At 44.2% G+C, this 19,303-nt stretch overlaps 1 protein-coding gene across 1 annotated transcript in view; it reads left to right on the plus strand.

Annotated features, from left to right (window-relative positions):
- APP (amyloid beta precursor protein) overlaps positions 1 to 17,409 on the plus strand; it is a 312,665-nt gene extending 295,256 nt beyond the window's left edge. The window contains 3 exon segments of the mRNA XM_070367423.1: positions 843 to 943; positions 4,153 to 4,299; positions 16,185 to 17,409. Coding sequence (XP_070223524.1) covers positions 843 to 943; positions 4,153 to 4,299; positions 16,185 to 16,286 — 350 coding nt within the window. The 3' untranslated portion in view covers positions 16,287 to 17,409.
- The last annotated feature ends 1,894 nt before the right edge of the window (positions 17,410 to 19,303 follow it).

The following is a 19,303-nucleotide window of genomic DNA, read 5'->3' on the forward strand; positions in this document are numbered from 1 at the left end:
ATTTTAGAAGCCATTCTCATCCTAAAATTCAAACTTTTGATATTTAAATGCTACAACATGTAAATCATATTTATACTGCACTCTTTCACTTTGGGTTTTAAAAATTACTTTGCGTTTTGTTTTTAAACTTCAAATTATCATCAGAAAAATTAAATTCATGATAATAGTGTAAGGATCATATAGTAATTTATAAAGAAGCATTAGTACATTAGAAAATCTCTTAGTCCCACAGAAACAGTTTTCAAAAATTATGTACTGCAGTTCTTTATTCAGCAGATGAACCAGTTACATTTTGTATTAATATCTGTAACTAAATCACTTAACTAAATAAATGATACGATTTTTACAGAGCTCCACTGCATAGATGCATGAGCATAATTTATTTGTAATAGGAACAAAGTCCCAAAGTAGCAGTTTTGTTCTACCAGGTAATTAATGCTCATTTTTAAAGCCTTTTATGACCTTTTCTGAAGGAAAAAGACACATTATAGGCTAAGCTGTAAGCCCCTAAACCAAGCCAGCATATTCTAGGAACAAATCCTTGCCACCCTCACAACTACCATTTAACTTCTATTTTTCCCCATTAAGAAAAAAATTATAGCATGTTAAGTTCAAATTTCTTTAATCTTTAATTTCTTTTTGTTTAAAAAAGGCAGTGCTTAAGGATTTAAATATAGGGTGTCATTTTTCTTGAAGAAAGTCGTTAATCTATTTTCGTCTAACTTTAGGCTTAGGAGGAAGTTTCTGGTAGGCTTTGTGTTGAAATGATATTGTTTATAGATAAAACAAATGGACTGGCCTGTGTGTTTTGATTATGGTACAATGCTTATGGTGTCATACAGGTTCGGGATTAACAAACATCAAGACGGAAGAGATCTCTGAAGTGAAGATGGATGCAGAATTCCGACATGATTCAGGATATGAAGTTCATCATCAAAAATTGGTAGGTGAAAAAAGAAATTATGCAAATGAACTTACAAAGCAGAAACAGACTCACAGACTTAGAGAATGAACTTGTGGGATGGACATTGCATAGGGCTATTTTTAAGATGGATAACCAACAAGGTCCTACTGCAGAGCCCAGGAAACTCTGCTCAATGTTATGTGGCAGCCTGGTTCAGAAGGGAGTTTGGGGGAGAATGGATCCATGTATGTGTATGGCTGAGTCCCTTCGCTGTTTACCTGAAACTATCACAACATTGTTAATTGGCTATATCCCAATACAAAATATAAAGTTTAAAAAATAAATAAATAAAAATTGGTAGGTGACATAATCTACCTCTTCCTGCCATTCTGTCTTGCCAAATGACTCACATTCCTCCTGGGTCAGAAATCCAGTTAAGGAAAAGATTAAAACAAAAATTACATGCTTGCCTATAGGCGCATCATGAAAATAGGAAGAAAAGAAAAAGAGGCTCTTTAAATGGTAGTTCTTAGCATATGAAATGCTTAGATAGCACCACCGACTCAATGGACATGAATTTGAGCAAATGCCAGGAGATAGTGGAGAACAGAGGAGCCTGGTGTGCTACAGTCCATGGGGTCACAGAGAGTCGGACACGACTTAGTGACTGAACAGCAACAAAAATAGGTCTAGAAAGCAGTTAAACCCACAAAGGACTTAAAATGGAATTAATTTCTAGTCTAGCAGCCATTTTAATTAACTTCCTGTCTGTTTTCTAGGACAGCAGTCTTTTGGTATGTTTGTGTGAGGGATCAAAATTTCAAATAAACAGGTGCAAATACTACTTAGGTTCACAAAACGGCATTCCTGGCCGTTTGCTTAATTTCACGTTTGGAACTCTCTCCCTGGGTTTTTTCGCCTCTCCCTTGCCCATCCTTCGGTTCCCTCCCCACCCTTTAAATTCTTCCTGAGGGGCAGGATGTTTGGGACCTCTGGAGGTGGGTAGAAGGGGTGGATGAGCACTATCCCCAGCAGTGCTGTTCAGCAGAAGACTTGGCCAGGAAAGACAGTGGCTTCCTTTTCAGATACACTCACCCTTTCCCCACCCCCAAATGTTAGAATTGGAGTAAATCAGAAAACACCCATCATTTCCTTTAAGCCCTTTACCAAAAACCTCAGGTAAACAGTCCTTCATGATGTTAGGGTTCCTCCCATCTTAAGAGTAAGTCCAGTGAGTGGCTTAAATTAATAACGGAAGTCATTTGACTGCACATTCAGTAGTGAATAAAGGTGGTAGTAAAATTCTGAAAACAGTAATAATCCTTGAGAAGGACGCTCTTAGGCACTTTATTTTTGTTTGTGTGTGTATATAAGTGTATGTGTCTTTTTCCCTTTCAAGGGGAAACTGTCTTTCCAATATTTGTGAATAAAATTTATAAATCCAAGTATTAAACTCCGACAGAAGCACCTGTAAAGTATGATGCGTGCCTCTTTTCACTGTAAATGACTGGGCAAATCCAAAACTGACTTGCAGCTCAGATTTGCATTTTAACTCCCATAACCTTTTCGATAAAAGCACACTAAACTCTTTGAAGCATGGTTTTCCTTGGAAGGTTAATCCAGTGTCAGTTATTATAGAATCAGGGCCACTCTTGATCTGGGTGATGCTGAAGAGGTTAATAAAAAAAAAAACTGGGAATTCTGCTGAAGAGCTGGATGCTGGTGGGTCAGATAGCTGAAGATTAATATGTGACTTTGCATTTTCTGGTGCCTGTGTCATGAAAACCCATCTCCGCAATTACACAAACTCCTATAACGTGACAGTGACTAATGCTGGCAGCAGCGATTATGAGAATCAGCTCCCTCTACTGAACTAGTTGATAAGATAATGTACTATAATTAGTGCAATGAATATTACAAAATTACAGTATTTTCTTAAAGACACAGGAAGATGTCCAGACTTACACACATTTCTGATTACCTCATACTTGTATCATTAGCTAATTAATGATTTGTTCTTTACAAATATGTTGAGGGAGTATATTTGTTTAGAAAGGGGCATGATTATGAACAGTTTCTAGTTTTGTTGCAGATAAACCATGAATAAAACTCTTTTCGAAATTTGCTTTGTTTGCTGCATTTCATGTTGCCTTTTCAGATTGCTAGGATGTCAGTTCTAGTTTTCACTGTCATTTACTATCTTGAGATTATATCAAAAAAATTATTTAGGGAGCTATTTTTATTAATTTATATAGCAAACATGGTATATATTCTGTAGTAATTAAACCAGATGATCTGGCATAAGAGTATCTCCATATATGAAAAATGATAAAAGTTGCCGTGTGCTTTTATAATTCCTTTCAAGTAAAGATGAAAAATAATGACTCACTTTTACAAACAGTATGAAGGAATGTAGTATAATAAATTTATCACTGAATAAATTTCTTCTTCACAGTATTCTCTAAATTCTTTTCATGTTTAACTCAAATAAACATCAAGACTAAAACATTTTTAGTTGGGTTGCCAGAGACATCATAGTAAGAAAGCACATGTCAATGTGTGGCTATTAAAATTCTTATCTTGTTGCCGACTGCTGCTTCTGTTTGAAATAAGTGCCTTATAAGCATATGATGCTTCTCAAGGTTAATTAGTGTCTTGCAGAATTATTGTGGCTTAAAGTAGGTAACAAGATGCCTGTTTTCTTCTGTTTAATGCCTTTGTCTTAGATTGCATGTTCCTGTGTATTGAAAATGTCCTTCTAAGAAAACGACGGCATCTGTAGTTTGGAGAAGTACCTAAGGCGCAGCTGTCACGCGTCAGGTCTCCCAGTTTAAACCTGCTGTGACTGGGAAGATACTGACCTCCTTTCATAATCATGAACCGTGCCTTTTCAGTTTCTGATAGATCTAAGAGCTGCCCTCCCCCACTTAACAGAATGTCCACCTATCAGAGGGTTTCAGATCCCTGCGGGCTGCTGTTTGCCTTCCTAAAGACATATTGGTGGGGAAGGGGAGGAGGGAGTGGCCATTCCAGGACTGAGGAAGGCACGTGGTGCATTATTCTACAGACTGAAGATGTCATTTTTAGTCAGTATTATTCGGCTTTTTTTCAAGTGCGCACCAAATAATTTGAGTGACCAACAATTCAAACTTACGGCATAAAACGTAGACTGGATATACTGAACTTTCCACGTTCCTCATCCATACGTCTCCCGTAGTTACAGTCCTTTTCCTTGATTTGTTTTCAAGGTGTTCTTTGCAGAAGACGTGGGTTCCAACAAAGGAGCCATCATTGGGCTCATGGTGGGCGGTGTTGTCATAGCAACAGTGATCGTCATCACTTTGGTGATGCTGAAGAAGAAACAGTACACATCCATCCATCATGGAGTGGTGGAGGTAGGTGAACCTGGCTGCCTGTTTGCAACTGGCGTAAAGGCACTCTTGCTCGGTGTTGGAATCATCCAAGTATCTCTTCTTTGGAAAAACAATCCCCATTCCTGCTCAAGTTGCAGCTGTTTTCTTGCTTCTGGTTTTTATTCCTTCTGACTTATAACTACTGTGGTCAAGGCAATAGGGATATATGCTATCTCAGCTTCTTATTTTCTATTGAAATATCAGAATAATACTAAGGATAATGCCTGGCTTAAAGACATTGTGACTGCCGTGAAACATTTTTTTAAAACAAGTTACAAATAAAAACGGAGGTGGAAGGCTGCTTTTTGTTGAAAAAAACTTTTTTTGACACATTTATTCCTGGATTTTTTTTCTTCTGACTATGCTGGGGTCTTTGTTGCGCCAGCAAGCTCAACAGTGTGTGGGCTCTCTAGTTGTGGCGTGTGGGATCTTAGTTCCCCAACCAGGGACTGAATCTGTGTCCCCTGCACTAGAAGGTGGATTCTTAACTACTGGACCACCAGGCATGTCCCTATTCCTGGACTTTTAAATAAATCATGTGACTTCTAACTCAAGCCAGGTGATAATAATAATTTTCAGTAACCAATCGTACCTTTAGAGTGTCATAGAAAATCACATTGTACCCAAGGGCTGAACAACATATACGAAGTTAGTCAAATCGTTAGCCTGCACTTTGCACCTGAAATGTCCTAGTTTCAAGGTGTTAGTACAGTGGCCCTGAAGATGGAGAGAAGACCCACAAAGTGACAATTCCATTTCCTCGAGACTCTCCCAGCAGCCCAACCTGTGGGAGATAGGAGGATGTACAACACAGAGGTAGTAAGTTACACCAGCAAAATAGATTAAGCTGCAAGATTCAAATATGACTCCTTAAACCCTTGACCTAAAATACTGTAAAATAAAATGTACAAATAAGTTCCTTATATGCATTTAAAATGCAGGTTGAGAAGAGGAGAACCTCACGGTTTATGTAGTTTTTAGGAAACTATTAAAGATAGTGAATTAATACATCTTGAGAAATTGAGAATTGCTAGAGCCAAAAAAGATCTCAAGGATCAATTAATTGATCTCATTTTATACATAAGAAAACAGACCCAGACAAAAGCAGTGTCCTTTCAGTGTCAAATTCAGTAGAGCCAAGGTCAGACAGAGCAGGGCTTCCCAGGTGGCACAGGGATAAAGAATCCACCTGCCAATAGACACACGAGACGTGAGTTCAATCCCTGGGTCATTGGGAAGACCCCCTGGAGTAGGAAATGGCAACTCACTCCAGTATTCGTGCCTGGAAAATCCCATGGACAGAGGAGCCTGGTGGGCTGCAGTGCGTGGGTTCGCAAAGAGTCAGACACGACTTAGCAACTAACCAACAAACGTGTGGGTATTATGTATAAAGTACTGGGAATTAGGACTTTAGCATGGGAATCTGAGGAGGATACTGTCCGTATCAGAGCCCCGTGATGCTGGGCAATGAAACAAGGCATCTCGGAGCTGACTGCCGTGATTGTGCTGAGACTTGCTTACAAGGTACCGATTTCCAAGGACACGTTCCCCAGATCCCACCCCAGACCTTGGGAAACAGAATTTCTGAATAGGAGGCTAGCAATCTCAGTGTAGAAAATTTTCACAGCTGAATCAAACATGCAGTCAGTTTTGAGAATCACTGATATATATTTAGTGTTAGTGCTCCTGCCTTTTATATGAAAAGTGAAAGTGTTAGTTGCTCAGTCGTGTCTGGCTCTTTGCCACCCCGTGGGCAGCCCGCCAGGCTCCTCTGTCCATGGAATTCTCCAGGCAAGAATACTGGAGTGTGTTGCCATGCCTTCTCCAGGGGATCCTCCTGACCCAGCGATCAAACCTAAGTCTCCAAATTGGGAGATTCTTTACCATCTGAGCCACCAGGGAAGCCTTTTATATAGTTATCTAAGCAAACCTTGAGCTTCCCAGGTGGCGCTAGTGGTAAAGAACCTGCCTGCCAGTGCAGGAGACATAAGAGGTGCGGGTTCAATCCCTGGGTGGGAAAGATGCCCTGGAGAAGGGCATGGCAACTCACTCCAGTATTCTTGCCTGAAGAATCCCAAGAACAGAGGAGGCTGGTGGGCTACAGTTCATGGAGTCAGAAAGAGCCAGATGCAACTTAGCATGCAGGCACATAGCTTCCTGGGGTAAAACCATTTTTTTGATTAGTTAGCAAAAAAAGGTCTCCTCAGTTTTGAACTATTAGAGCAGTTGACACTTTAACACGAATTCTGAAAAAAGTGAGTTTTTTTAAGCCAGAAAGCATCCCTGTGGGAAGAGAAGTCCTTCAGTCCTTCTCTTGTTGTTTATTTTGTTAGCTTAAGAGCATCTGGGAACCTCTAGACTGACCGCCCCACCTCCTTTGGTGTTTCTTTTCCTTATTTCTGCTCAACTCCTTCTTTTTTTAAGGAAGGATGTTGTGAAGAGCCCAGAAACCATCTCTTTCTCCCTGGAGAGGTCTTCCTTTCTCTCCAGTCCGTAGGTAACCCAAGCCTTCGTCAAGCTCTCTGTTGAGTGTTGGAAGAGATCTTCATCTAAGGCGCTGGATACCATCCCAGCCCTCAGGAAGGTGATGGTCTGGCCGATTTCAGACACTCAGAACTGCAACCCAGCCTGAGCACCTGGACTGGCTCACCTGGCGGGGTGATGCAGCATGAAAGGGGGTTTCAGCACCATTACTCTCAGAGTACGTGCCGAATCAGGTGATTGCCCCCACCCACATTTCCCTGCCTGTCTGAGTGGGCTTCTCCCCCTTAAGGACAGGGAAATAAGTTTATTGGCAGCTGGTTCAGTTCAGTTCAGTCACTCAGTCGTGTCCGACTCTTTGCGACCCCATGAGCTGCAGCACGCCAGGCCTCCCTGTCCATCACCAACTCCTGGAGTTTACCCAAACTCATGTCCATTGAGTCAGTGATGCCATCCAACCATCTCATCCTCTGTCGTCCCCTTCTCCTCCTGCATTCAACCTTTCCCAGCATCATGGTCTTTTCAAATGAATCAGTTCTTCACATCAGGTGGCAAAAGTATTGGAGTTTCTGCTTCAATATCAGTCCTTCAATGAACACCCAGGACTGATCTCCTTCAGAATGGACTGGTTGGATCTCCTTGCAGTCCAAGGGACTCTCAAGAGTCTTCTCCAACACCACAGTTCAAAAGCATCAGTTCTTTGGCGCTCAGCTTTCTTTACAGTCCAAGTCTCACATCCATACATGACTACTGGAAAAACCATAGCCTTGACTAGATGGCTGGTTAACCTGCTTCATTAATGAGTAACCTTATTTCACTAAGAACAAAAATGAGTAAATGGGTATCCCCAGATACCAGGTCCTACATCTGTCAGGACAGAATTCAGCCGTGAAGGAGAAACCCCAACAAAAGCTTTGGTCTCCAGGGATTCGCTCCTTCTCAGAGGGAAGGATTGCTGCAGAAGATCACAGAGATGGGAAAGTGAAGCACGCCTAGGGCTTTTATTCATAGAAATGTTACCAGTTGGAGGTGAGCAGTTGCTAATTTTTGTTGTGCAAAACTAAGCAGTAAATATTGATTTAATATTTACTTTCATCATGAAGCCAGACATTCAGCCTGTAAGTCATTAGTTGTGGTTTCTCACGGAGATGCCAGTGCTTCACTGGTGCCTCCAGGAGTGACAAGACAGCCCTCTGTTACTCTGTTCCCCAGATTGTGCACACCATCTCTGGTGGCTGACGATGCCAGCACGCACTGAATTACCCACCATTGTCCTGCCAGTGAGGTTCTGCAAATCCCACTGACCCCAGGTTCTGTTAGGAGAACTACACTCATGTCAGCTGACACTGAACATTTTCAAATATATCTTGGAGCTCTCTCCACTATACCTTCTGGACAGAGACTTCACCTTTAACAGGAAAAAAGTGGTATAAAGCCTCTTGATTGAAGAAATTAAAAAAAATTTTTTCGCAGATCTGATAACTGGAACACCAGAGGTCTCCTATCCCCTGCCCCCAGTCATCTCTGATCTGAGTAAAAGGGTTCCTTATTTAGCTTTTTATGGAGATACAGCAGATGACTCTTTTGAAGGACTGTGCTATCCGATTGGTGACATTATAAAACTATGTCGCTATGGGTCCTTTCTTCCTGGCAGAAATCAAGTTTTAGTGGAGGCATCTAGCAACCACTAACGGGTGTAGAGCAGTCTGGCAGTTTGGAAAGGTTAAATGGGAGGCAACAGGAAGAAAAAGTGAAGGGATGGGACTTGCCTGGTGGTCCAGAGGCTGAGATGCCACACTCCCAATGCAGGGGGCCCTGATTCAATCCCTGGACAGGCAACTAGATCCCACATGCTGCAACTAAGACCAGGGAAGCCAAACAAATATTAAAGAAAGAAAGAAAAATCGAAGGTAGACTCAAATCAGCAGGAGATTGGAAGCAAACAGCAGGAGTAGAAACTAGAAGGTCAAAGGAAAGCATCAGCATGGCAGGGGAGTTCCGGGGTGTGCCTGAAAGATTACTTGATGTAGGCAATAAGTATAACTGAGCTACTTAGGGAAATAAGGAAATGTAATTATGAAAATGACCGTGTATACAGTAGAAAACCAACATAGCGAGGTTACTAAAAGTGATAAATGATTAACTTGAAAACTTCATTGCTGTTCTCTGAGTGTGTCCTTTCCTTCCCAGGTTGCTAGTGTTCTTACACTCCCTGGTTGTTTTACGTGTTTAGTTTATCCTATCCTCTGTTCTTTGTCCACCTCTGGTACAAGCATGCTTAGTGGTGTCTGACTCTTTGCAACCCCATGGACTGTAGTCCACCAGGCTCCTCTGTCCATGGGATTTCCCAGGCAAGGAATACTGGAGTGGGTTGCCATTTCCTTCTCCAAGGGATCCTCCCGACCCAGGGATCGAACCTGCAACTCCTGCAGTGGCAGGTGGATTCTTACCACCTGGGAAGCCTTTGTCCACCTAGATGACCTGAAATGGTAAATCTTTAGAGGCTGAGATTCTCTTGTTGGGACTCAGTGCCATGCATAAAGGGTCACCCATCAACACACACCCTGCTGGTTACCCTACCTAATAAAATTAAAATAGGATGTTCACTGGCCCTCCTCCGAGCTTAAAGCACCTACATGAGAGCCAAGACTCCCCCCCAAGCAGGGGGAGTCTAGAAATTAAGGAGAGATCCAAATAGATTTTATGTCTACAGTCTAATGGTTGAGCTGTAAATTCCTCTGCATATAGTGAAGGAATAAGTGGCTTCAGAGAGTCGAGTTCAGGGAGAGACGGGTAGGAAGAGGGCATTAGCCAAACAGTAGTCAAAAGTTCTATTCAAGATGGTGTTAGCACCAGGTGGACTGAGCTCTTTGGGCTCAGCTCTCTATAATGTCCATGAAAATGAACATGTACACAGTAGAAAAACCAACATTTCAAGGTTACTAGAAGAGAGAAAAGGGTCAGTAGCAGTGGCCCATGGAAGCCAAGCTGGGGTTCAGTGTAGAGAGTGTCCCAGGGTCTCTGAAGAAGATGAAGACTTCAGATCAGTCATTGCTCCCAGAAAGTCCAAAGAAGGGGTGCTCGGAGGTGCTATGCAGGTAGGTTTTCATCTCAGCCAGTGACACCTGGTTCCTGCCTGGGGTTGGGGTGGGGAAAGAAGCAGGAAGGAGAATTCAGTCCCCTGCTCCATTGCCCTGTAATTCCTTGCCGAATAAGCACCACTGGCTCCATTTTCCCCCAGCTCCACTTGAAGGGAAGTGATACTGAGGCCCCGTGCACCCAGGGTCATGGTGGGCTGGCCCTCACCATGCTGGGTGGCCAGCAGCAGGGCCATGGCTGAGCCGTGAGTGATGGATGACTGAGCCCTGCAGGGTAGGGAGGCTCCCCCTGACTTCTTTCGGCGGTGGGTTTATCCATGGACCAGAGCACTCAGCATTCCACCTTTACCTTTCAAGGATCTGGGGATAAAAAGATGCCATCTACACTCCGTGGGTGCCATGTTGTAAAGGTAATCCCTTCTCCTGTAGCTCCAAGCCCTCTGAGACCTGGGGGCCAAGCCGCCCCGCTGCAGCACTGGGGAAGCGTGAGCCACCCTCCCAGCAGCAGCGGGTCACAAGAATTAGCAAGTAGAAAGGAGGCTGGGTCCTGGGTGTTCTGTGGAAGGACTGATGCTAAAGCTGAAACTCCAGTACTTTGGCCACCTCATGTGAAGAGTTGACTCATTGGAAAAGACTCTGATGCTGGGAGGGATTGGGGGCAGGAGGAGAAGGGGACGACAGAGGATGAGATGGCTGGATGGCATCACCAACTCGATGGATGTGAGTTTGAGTGAACTCCTGAAGTTGGTGATGGACAGGGAGGCCTCGTGTGCTGCGATTCATGGGGTCGCAAAGAGTCGGACACAACTGAGCGACTGAACTGAACTGAACTGAAGGAGGCTGGGAAAAGACAGGAAAGTTAGCTGTCTGACTCACATACTCTGAGCCTCACATTTCTGGCTGTACTCTCTTAAATAAGAGTTTGGCTTTGGCCTTCGAAGAGGAGATCAGCTATTTAATTGTTGCTCTGCCCCTGATGAATGCAGCCTGTGTGAGGGTTGATGTAGGTTCAGGTAAACTTGTATTAATACAAGTTTAATACTCCAACAATCAAGCAGCATTATGTTTTCTTCTGCACTCAGACACGTAGCAGTGCCTGATCTCTGAAGCAAGATGCTTTTTAATCTCTACATTCTTTGAAATCTCAGTTAAGAGGTGGCACAGAGGAAAAAGATGCCCACGTTCTAACAGCACAGGACTGTAGACAGGCTGTTTCTCAGCAAGCAGATTCGGAGAGTGAGGGAAATCTCTCATTACTGGTGCTGATCTTTAATGATGGCGTTTTAACTTACAAGTTCCTGGTTAATGACACAACTGCCAATTAAAGCCCAGTGACCTCATTTGTTGAAAACAGAGCAGATCAAAGGAAGAGAAAGGGCTGGGGAAACATCTCTGATTATTCTCCCAGGGACAGCAATGTGGAGCATCCGTTGGCGCGGTGTCCTCCCAGTGGAATTTTATGTCTGTTCCAGCTGCATTAAGATTAGCCAAGGCAGTCATTCCAACTCTCACCCAGACTGAAAAGCCCATGAGGTGGAGTCATAAAGTAACCTTGGGGAAACCAGCTTATTCCAGATGCTAAAGCTGAAACTCCAGTACTTTGGCCACCTCATGCAAAGAGTTGACTCATTGGAAAAGACTCTGATGTTGGGAGGGATTGGGGGCAGGAGGAGAAGGGGACGACAGGATGAGATGGCTGGATGGCATCACCGACTCAATGGACGTGAGTCTGAGTGAACTCCGGGAGTTGGTGATGGACAGGGAGGCCTGGCGTGCTGCAGTTCATGGGGTCACAAAGAGTCAGACACGACTGAGCGACTGAACTGAACTGATATATAACACTGTATTAGTTGTAAGTTTGCAACATTATGATTTGATGTATGTACATATTGTGAGGTGATTACCAAAATAAGTTTGAAAGTGAAAGTTAGTCGCTCAGTTGTGTCCAACTCTTTGCGATCCCATGAACTGTAAGCCTGGCACGATCCTCTTGGTCCATGGAATTCTCCAGGCAAGAATACTGGAGTTTAGTGAACAACTTTGATTTCACATAATTACAGTTTTTTTTCTTGTTATAAGAACTTTGAAGATCTATTCTTTTAAACAACTTTCAAATATACGATACAATATTGTTAACTGTAGCACCATGTTTCTCCTCCTGAAGCCAGTAAGGACAGATGCCAGAGGGCAGGTCTGTTGGTGCTAGGACATCATGTCGAGGGATGGAAGACAATTCCTATACCATGACTAGAGCACACCGGCTAGTGAATAATGCAGACCGAAAGAGCGGTGCCGTCACTGTGGGGGTGCAGTCAACAGTATGGAGATTCCTCAATGCACTGAACACAGAACTGTCATACAACCCAGCAACTCCACGTGTGAATATGTATCCAACAGAAATGAAATCACTATCTAGAAAGGACATCTGTACTCCTGTGTTCAGCACAGCATTATTTACAATAGCCGAGGCATGGGAACAAAGTGCCAATTAGTGGATGAATGGCTAAAGAAAATGAGATACACATGATGGAATATTGTTTAGCCATTAAAAGGAAGGAAATTCTGCCATTTGTGACAACGTGGATGAGCCTTGAGGGTATTATACTAAGCAAAATAAGTGAGACAGAGAAAAAGAAAAATACTGTAAGACTTCACTTATATGAGAAATCCAAAAAAAAAAAAAAAAAAACTGAACTCAGGAGAACAGGTTTTGCAAGGCCAAGCAAGTGGTATGGGCGGCTAATTCTCAGAAGACCCGACCTCCCCGGTGGCTTTTCAGGCAAGGGTTTTTAAAGACACAATGAGAGAGAAGGTCATAGGATGCCTGGTGTGGACATCCTTCTGTTGGTCGGTGGTGCGGTAGCCAGGTGAGATTTGGAGAATCAAGGTCACCAGCCCTCTGGTTCCAGCTAATTTAAGGTCTCCATGCTTGTAGTCAACAGGAAGTTGACTTCTTCTTGCCTGTGCTGGTTTCAGTATCTGAGGGAAAAGTTATTTTTGTTTTAAAACAGTAATAACACAATGTAAGTTTTCATGTATTCAGCAAAGAGATAAGTACTTCCTCTCTTCTGTGGACTGTGTGAGGCACAGCAGACACGCTAGAAACCTGAGCACCTTTCCCCGTGCCAGATGGACGTCTGGCTCGGCCTGCAGAGAGTAAGAGGGCCGGACGGAGAGCCTGAGAGGACAAACCAAGTTTACAGCTCAGAGGACCCACTGTATCAACAGAGGGCATCTGTTTAAATCTTTAGCCAGACATACTTTTAGAATCTTGCTGCTGCTGCTAAGTTGCTTCAGTTGTGTCCGACTCTGTGCGACCCCATAGACGGCAGCCCACCAGGCTCCCCCGTCCCTGGGATTCTCCAGGCAAGAACACTGGAGTGGGTTGCCATTTTCTTCTCCAGTGCATGAAAGTGAAAAGTGAAAGTGACGTCGCTCAGTCATATCTGACTCTTCTCGACCCCATGGACTGCAGCCTACCAGGCTCTTCCGTCCATGGGATTTTCCAGGCTAGAGTACTGGAGTAGGGTGCCATTGCCTTCTCCGTTTAGAATCTTAGTGCTCAGTTAAAAATAATAATCTGGAACAGTATGTTGTTTATCTTTTTTTTTTTTTTTTGAAATCTACTTAGGTTTAATCAAGTAGAAATTGATCATTTAGGCACTGCCAGGAATGTGTAACACTTAGTACCAAGACGAAAATATAAATGATCCTACCTTCAAGACACGTACAACCTCCTGGGGCGGGGAGAGAAAATGAACATCCCCTCCCAGAATTTCAATATAAAAGTAAAGGCAGAATGGAGTTAACAGTATGTTGGCAGATCAGACAGAGTGGAGGTACAGAAGTTTCCCTTTTGCTCTTACCAATGGAAGGTGCAGGTTTTCTGGGAGGGAGACTCCTATGCCGAAAAACCTCACAGTTGCCCGTCAAGAGTGACTGTCTCACTCTCTCCCATTCCTCAGCCTCTCAGAGCTACCCCAGTCTGTTTTTTTCCTTTGTGCCCCTCCATGGAGTTTAAACTGACACCACCGTAGTTGTTTTCTATTAGTCAATCCTAGAGCAAGATCTCCAGGTAGCACCCTCCCAAGGGGTTTGCACCGTGTTCATCTAGTCAAGGCTATGGTTTTTCCTGTGGTCATGTATGGATGTGAGAGTTGGACTGTGAAGAAGGCTGAGCGCCGAAGAATTGATCCTTTTGAACCGTGGTGTTGGAGAAGACTCTTGAGAGTCCCTTGGACTGCAAGGAGATCCAACCAGTCCATTCTGAAGGAGATCAGCCCTGGGATTTCTTTGGAAGGACTGATGCTAAAGCTGAAACTCCAGTACTTTGGCCACCTCATGTGAAGAGTTGACTCATTGGAAAAGACTCTGATGCTGGGAGGGATTGGGGGCAGGAGGAGAAGGGGACGACAGAGGATGAGATGGCTGGATGGCATCACTGACTCGGTGGACGTGAGTCTCAGTGAACTCCGGGAGTTGGCGATGGACAGGGAGGCCTGGCCTGCTGCGATTCATGGGGTTGCAAAAAGTTGGACACCACTGAGCGACTGATCTGTTCTGATCTGATCTGATCGGATTCTATGTAAATTGTATCCCTTTCCGGTCTCCTGGAGCTGGCAGCTTGGACTCCACTGCCTCATCAGGAAATGTTGTTCCTCATCTGTATTCACATTGAAGTGTCCAGAATTCTGCTGTTAGCGCACTCACTTTTATCTGAAGGAACCCATTAAAGGGAACAGACCCCAAAGAAAATATATTTGGATTTTCCCCCCTCACCTTGACTGATCAGGAAAGCCCCCTCCAAGAGCCATCTCTGCTTCTGTCTGCCTCTTTAACGTATTCAGTTCAGTTCAGTTCAGTTCAGTTGCTCAGTCATATCCGACTCTTTGCGACCCTATGAATCGCAGCACGCCAGGCTTCCCTGTCCATCACAAACTCCCGGAGTTCACTCAAACTCACGTCCATCGAGTCAGTAATGCCATCCAGCCATCTCATCCTCTGTCGTACCCTTCTCCAGGGACAAACCAAAACAAGGGTGCGGAGATACTCAGCAGTTCAGATTTTGAGTGTCAGTGAAAAGTGAAGTCGCTCAGTCGTGTCCAACTCTTTGGGCCCCCTTGGGCTGTAGCCTATCAGGCTCCTCCGTCCATGTGATTCTCCAGGTGATTCTCCACCAGGTTCCTCCGTCCATGGGATTTTCCAGGCAAGAATACTGGAGTAGGTTGCCATTTCTTTCTCCAGGGGATCTTCCCGGCCCAGGAACTGAACTCCGGTCTCCCGCATTGGGGGCAGACGCTTTAACCTCTGAGCCACAAGCATACCTGCTCTGGTAGCTCACACGGTAAAGCGTCTGCCTACAATGTAGGAGACCTGGGTTCAATCCCTGGGGCAGGAAGGTCTCCTGGAGAAGGAAATGGCAACCCACTCCAGTATTCTTGCCTGGAAAATCCCATGGACGGAGGAGCCTGGTGGGCTACAGTCCATGGGGTTGCAAAGAGTCAGACACAACTGCTTAGCTAAATCTAAAACTCTTTTTTCTAGCTTGACACCACACTTTCAAGTAAAACAGTCTTTCATGGAAGGCTTTTGTTCTTTTTCAAGCCAACAGGGGAAGAGAATAATATTTATTGCGTTAAGTGTATCCAGTTACTACTAAGGGAGGGAAGCAACCAGTGGGCGCTGCCTAAGGCAAGCCAGCCGGTCAAGGGTTTGAGCGCCACCTAGTGGCCAGATGGAGTGTCTGCGTAACTGGTGGGCTCAGGCGTTGTTTAGTGGGTCAGTGGTGTCCGACTCTTTGCGACCCCATGGACCGCACCACGCCAGGCTTCCCTGTCCCTCACTATCTCCTAGAGTTTGCTCAGACTCATGTCCGTTGAGTCAGTGGTGCCATCTTCTGTCGCCGCCTTCTCCTATGGTAGTGTTAGTCGCTCAGTCGTGTCCAACTCTTTGCAATCCCACAGACTGTAGCCCACCAGGCTCCTCTGTCCCTGGGATTCTCCAGGCAAGAACACTGGAGTGGTTGCCATGCCCTCCTCCAGAGGATCCCGACTCAAGGATCGACCCGGGTCTCCTGCATCGCAGGTGGATTCTTTACCATTTGAGCTCCAGGGAAGACCTCCTTCTCTACTCTCCATCAAAGTGGAAAAGAAAGGAAAATTTGTGGGGTTTCTGCAATCTTGGCTTAGGAAAAAAGAGTACAGTGCACCTTATCTTTCTCTGGCTTCTCCATGTGCGCTCTTAAAAGATTGTTTAAAAAAAAAATTTGTCTTCGTTCTTGCTCTGCAGGTTGACGCTGCTGTGACCCCAGAGGAGCGCCACCTCTCTAAAATGCAGCAGAACGGCTACGAAAACCCAACTTACAAGTTCTTTGAGCAGATGCAGAACTAGACCACCGCCGCAGCAGCCTCTGAAATCGGACAGCAAAACCATTGCTTCACCACCCATCGGTGTTCATTTAGAGAATAACGTGGAGAAAAGCAAACCCTTCTGTTTTATTATTTACTCATTATCGCCTTTCAACAGCTGTGCTGTAACACAAGTAGATGCCTGAACTTGAATTAATATACAAATCAGTAATGTATTCTCTATCTTCACATTTCGGTCTCTACACTACATTATTAATGGGTTTTGTGTACTGTAAAGAATTTAGCTGTATCCAACTAGTGCATGAATAGATCCTCTCCTGATTATTTATCACGTAGCCCCTTAGCCAGTTGTATATTATCCTTGTGGTTTGTGACCCAACTAAGTCCTACTTTGAAACATGCTTTAAGAAACGATGGGGGAATGCTTTCTGTGAACGTGGGGGTTTAGCTGCTTCTCTTGCCTAAGTATTCTTTTCCTGATCACTATGCATTTTAAAGTTCAACGTTTTTATGTAATCCAAATGAGTTAGAGGATTTTTTTTTCCCACAATTGCATTTTACTGTACAGATTGCTGCTCCTGCTATATGTGTGATATAGGAAGTATGAGGATAGACGTTTATTTCTTCGTGCCTGTTTTATGTGCACACATTAGGCATTGAGAATTGAAGCTTTTTTCGTCCATGTATCTTCAGATCTTTGGTAAAGAAAAGAATCCCTGTTCATTGTAAGCACTTTCACGGGTTGGGGAGGGTGGGGGTGGGAGCGCTCTGCTGGTCTCAATTTACCAAGAATTCTCCCAAAAAACTTTTCTGCAGGATGATTGTACAGGATCATTGCGTATGACCATGATAGCTTTCTACACTGTATTACATAAATAAATTAAATAAAATGACTCTGGGCAAGAGTTTTCTTTGAAGGATGAGTATGGACGTTAAATATTCAAAGTTACTTTGGATGGGGAAAAAGAGTTAGATTCAGGTTCTTTCACCCAGTCTAAAACCCTTTATTTATGATACCAAAAAAAGGTGAGAGTGGAAGGGACAAAATCAGGGAATGGGAAGGCAAGCCTGGACAAACCCTTCAAGATTTATCTTCAATTTGTATAAAATGGTGTTTTCATGTAAATAAATACGTTATTGGAAGAGCGGCATTGTGCTGTTGTGAATGCTTCCATGGTAACCACCTTCTGATCCTGAGTCATCAGAAGACTGATGAGAGCTTTCTGATGCAGGGTATCCACACCTGTTGTGTCTTAATAGTAAGTCCAAGCTGGACGCTAGGGCCAATAGGCATCTCCCAGCTTTAGTAAAATACTTCATAGACCCAACTCAGTCTTCACTTGGTCCAAACTACTTTGTTGCCATATCTTGGTCCTCAGCTTTGTCCCTGTCTTGGTCCATTCGTGCTACTATAATAAAATATTATAAGCTACTGGGTGGCTTATAAACAGAAATTTGGGGATCCGGTGGGAAGTGGGAGGGAGGTTCAAGAGGGAGGGGACACTTGTATACCTGTGGCTGATTCACGTTGATGTATGGCAGAAACTAACACAACATTGCAAAGCTATTAATCCTTTTTGTTACAAATTTATTTAAAAATAAATTTTTAAAAAGAGCTCAAAAAAATCAAATTTACTTCTCATAGTTCTGGAGGGTAGAAGTCTGAGATCAAGGTGCCGGCGTGGTCAGGTGAGAGCCCTCTTCAAGGTCGCAGAGTTCTTGTGTCCTCACGTGGTGGAAGGGGCTAGGACCTCTCTGGAGCCTCTCTTAGGAGGGCACTAATCCCATTCATGAGTTCTCCACCCTCATGACCTAATCACCTCCCAAAGGCCGTGCACCTCCCAATGCCATTGCAGTGGGCATCAGGACCTCAGTGTGAATTTTGGGAGAACACAAACATACAAACAGATTGTAACAGTTTCTGATAAGATATGAAGAGAAAAGTTCTAGGAAAATACCAGCTGATCATTATCGACTAAGCAGTATTCTCAACCCTCACACGGTTGATATTGTAGGGTGTAAGTCCTTGTTTCGAACATCGTAAGATGTTTGGTAGCATTCCTGGTCTCCATCCACTTCACACCAGTGGTGCTGTCCAGTAATGATCATCAGAAATGTCCCTGGAGGACTTCCTGGGTGGCACAGTGGATAAGAATCTGCCTGCCAATGCAGAGGACATGGGTTTGATCCCTGATCTAGGAAGATCCCACATGTTTCAGAGCAACTAAGCCCATGAGCCACAGCTATTGAGCCCATGTGCCCTAGAGCCTGTGTGAAGAGAAGCCACTGTGTTGAGAAGCCCTCATACTGCAGCTAGAGGAAGCCTGAGCAAAACAGCAAAGACTCAGTGCAACCAAAGATAAATTAATTTTTTTTAATGTCTCCAGACATTGTTAGATGTCCCTTATGAGGGACGAAACCATCCCACTTGAGAACGTCTGCTCCATGTCTATTTTAAAACAATGTCGCATATACTGTACGTGATTTTTAATTGGAAAAACCTGCGTGTGTGCTAAGTCACTTCAGTCCGACTCTGTGAGACCCCATCGACTGTAACCCGCCAGGCTCCTCTGTCTGTGGAATTCTCCAGGCAAGAATACTAGAGTGTGTTACCATTTCCTTCTCCAGGGGATCTTCCCACCCAGGAATAGAACCTGAGTCTCATGTCTCCTGCATTGGTGCAGGCTCTAGCACCACCTGGGAGAAGCCTGGGTCACTGCTATTCCAAGTGTCTAAGAACAAGCTGATCCTGGTGGTGTGCTGTGCTGCACTTGAGAACAGGGGGACATGAGAACCAACCAGCACCTTGTAGCCTTAGATGGCAGCCTTTTAAACGCTAAGCACAGAAAATTGATCAAAATTGTTTTATCAGGCCACTATGGCACTGGCACCCCACTCCAGTACTCTTGCCTGGAAAATCTCGGGGATGGAGGAGCCTGGTGGGCTGCAGACCATGGGGTCGCTAAGAGTCAGAAACGACTGAATGACTTCACTTTCACTTTTCACTTTCATGCATTGGAGAAGGAAATGGCAACCCAC

This window comes from Bos mutus, chromosome 1 (assembly GCF_027580195.1).
Source record: "Bos mutus isolate GX-2022 chromosome 1, NWIPB_WYAK_1.1, whole genome shotgun sequence".
NCBI lineage: Eukaryota > Metazoa > Chordata > Mammalia > Artiodactyla > Bovidae > Bos > Bos mutus.